Source organism: Saprolegnia parasitica (genome assembly GCF_000151545.1).
Source record: "Saprolegnia parasitica CBS 223.65 unplaced genomic scaffold supercont2.247, whole genome shotgun sequence".
Classification (NCBI taxonomy): Eukaryota; Oomycota; class Saprolegniomycetes; order Saprolegniales; family Saprolegniaceae; genus Saprolegnia; species Saprolegnia parasitica.
Window position 1 is genome coordinate 15,015 of NW_012156641.1, and position 2,589 is coordinate 17,603.

General features: G+C 57.7%; 1 protein-coding gene across 1 annotated transcript; it reads right to left on the reverse strand.

The window, feature by feature from the left end:
- Window positions 1-538: 538 nt before the first annotated feature.
- SPRG_16223 (hypothetical protein) lies at window positions 539-2,379 on the reverse strand (the record flags this gene model as incomplete). Its single annotated transcript, XM_012355458.1, has 2 exons — window positions 539-548; window positions 668-2,379. The coding sequence occupies 2 exons, from the start codon at window positions 2,377-2,379 to the stop codon at window positions 539-541; spliced, it is 1,722 nt and encodes a 573-aa protein (XP_012210848.1).
- Between the last annotated feature and the right edge of the window lie 210 nt (window positions 2,380-2,589).

Here is a 2,589-nt window from a genome sequence, read left to right on the forward strand (position 1 = left end):
AATTGCTCGAATGCTCGTTCAATCCGAGCGGTGCGAGCGTCCCTGAAGACGAAGCCGTTTTGGTAGGACTTAATTCAGGCAAAATTTATGCGGCCACCACCAATGACGGGGCTGCCATGCTAGTTTCTTATTGTACAGCTCTATTTTGTCGCATTTCGGTGTAGTCGCGGCACTTTCCTCGCGGACGACGCTGACTTCAAGATTGTGAAAGTGAGTCTCTGCGGGTCATGGTTACGGACACGGGCTCACTGAACTGTTTTCATCGTGATGGCCTCACCGGATCCGCAAACCAGGGCATGGGCGGTGACACGAACGACGTCGCTGCAGCATAGCCGAGGCCTATTAGCGGTCGTGGGTGTGTGGTGCAAGGATAGCCACCAAGACTGCCACCCTGCAGCACACAGCGCTAGCTCGTTATCGCTACCCGCACGACTCTGTCTTCACTGTTGTGATGGATTCGCATTTCTATTGCAAAACTTCAACACCTGCAAGAGAGTCGACGGCGGGCTCTGCACACCGAAACACCTCACTTTCCTTTCTACCATCCACTGCAATCAACTGCAAGCATACACTAGACACACCATCGGGTATTTCTTTACACATTCTAAATAGACGGTTAGTACACTACTAGAAGGACACACAGTACATAGTCTTCCTATGAAACTACGCGACGGGAGTGCTGGCGCCGTCGAGCGAAATTGTGTCGTCGTACTGCGCCGATAGAATCCGCGTCACGACCATGTTGCCATTCACATTGACTGCCGTCCGAATCCGATCAAAAAGAAAGTCGATGGCCACCACGTACACAAACGCCGACGGCAGCGCGATCGTCGGAAACACCGTCTTCCAGACCGTCATGAGCATGACGAGACCGGCGTTCGGGACAGGCGCCGTGCCCATGGAGCCAATGAGCGAGACAAAGAAGAGAACGACGATTTGCGGCGTCCCAAGCGCGGACGCGTTCCCCGACATGTGCAGCATGAAAATGGTCATGATGGGCTGGTACAGACCCGCGGCGTTCATGTTGATAGGCGTCCCGAGACACATAATGAGCTGCGCCATCGAGCGCGTCACGAGGCGCGTCTGGTGCGTGACCGTGACGGCGACGGGCAGGGTCGCCATCGAGGAGGCACACCCAAACGCGAAGACGTACGCCGGAAAGAGCTGCCGGAGGTAGTTGTACGGGTTGCTGCGCGTAAAGAGGAAGAGCACGATCGGTAGCACGATGAGCACGTGCGAGACGACGCCGGCGACAAAGGCAAGGAGGAGGTACCCGCCGTGCGCCGCCAATCCCGCAGACGACGTGTCGTATGCAACGACAGCGCTGCTGATGAGAAAGACGATCGCGATTGGCGTAAAGCGAAGCACAATATGGATCAGGATCAAGAGTGCGTTCCGGGCTTGGCGAAGCATGTTGAGGAGGTTGTTGGCACTCGCGTCGCCCGCATGCGACTTTGCGACGGCAATGCCAAGCGGCAGAGCAAACATGATGATCGAGAGGAGCGACCCGGCGGCGAGCGCGTGGAAAATGTTGTCGGGCACGACCATCTCGATGATCGCAATCACTTGCTGCGTCAGCGAGAGCGTCTGGAGCGGCGTCGAGATCGTGAGCGCGTTGTTGACGTCCGTCACTTGAAACTGCGCGGACGAAGCGTTCACGCCGGTGCACGCGACGCTGCCATCGATGGACGACGGCCCGAGGTACTTGCCGTTGGCGCACTGAAGCGCAATGATAGGCACCGTCGATGCCGTGTTGAAAGTCGTCGCATTGTCCTGCCGCGCAACGAGTCCGTGATACGTAATCGCGACAAGGGTCCCTTGCACGGCCGCGAGAAACGATGTGAGAAAGTACGTGCCGGCCGTGCGCCACGAGAGCAGCGCCGTGTTTTTCAAAATGGCAATTTCGGCGATCGCGACCGTCATGGTGCAAAACACCATGGGCACGATGAGACAGCGCAGCGCGCGCACAAAGAGGTCGCCCGGCAGCGCGAGCCACAGCATCGTGTCCTTGTTGATGCTGAGCGCTTTCAGCCCAATCCCAAGGCCAACACCAACGCCAACGCCAATGAGGATCGAGAGCGAGCTCACGAGGTTGGCGCCGAGCCGCGGGTCGAAATTGCTGCCGATTGGCAGCTTCTCGGTCTCTTCCATGATCGGGTCCGGAAACTCGTACTCGGGCGTGTGGGGCCCGAGCTCGTGCCGCGCCGGCGTCATAAAGTTGGTGCGAATACCAAGGGGCTCGTGGTGCGGCGCTGTGCGCTTCCCACCGCTGCTTGTCGATGACGCTGAGCTCGGCGTCGCATGGAGGAGGTGCGGCGGCGTCGGCGTCACTTGGTGGTCGGCTTCTTGGTACAGGTAGATGCCTTGGTTACCCGACATGGCTTGTCTTTGGGGGCAAATAAGAAATGAATGCGTACTCGTTCCGCGGGGAAGTGTTAGTAAGGCCCACGTGGGGCGAGACCAACTGCCTCTGCTGATGAAAGCAACTCTTGATGCCCGACGCTGTCGTATTTATTTGAGGCTCGATCCAGATGGTAGTCAGCACCCTTTCTACAAAGGCAAAATGGCGTCGCCAGAAGATAGCGAGCA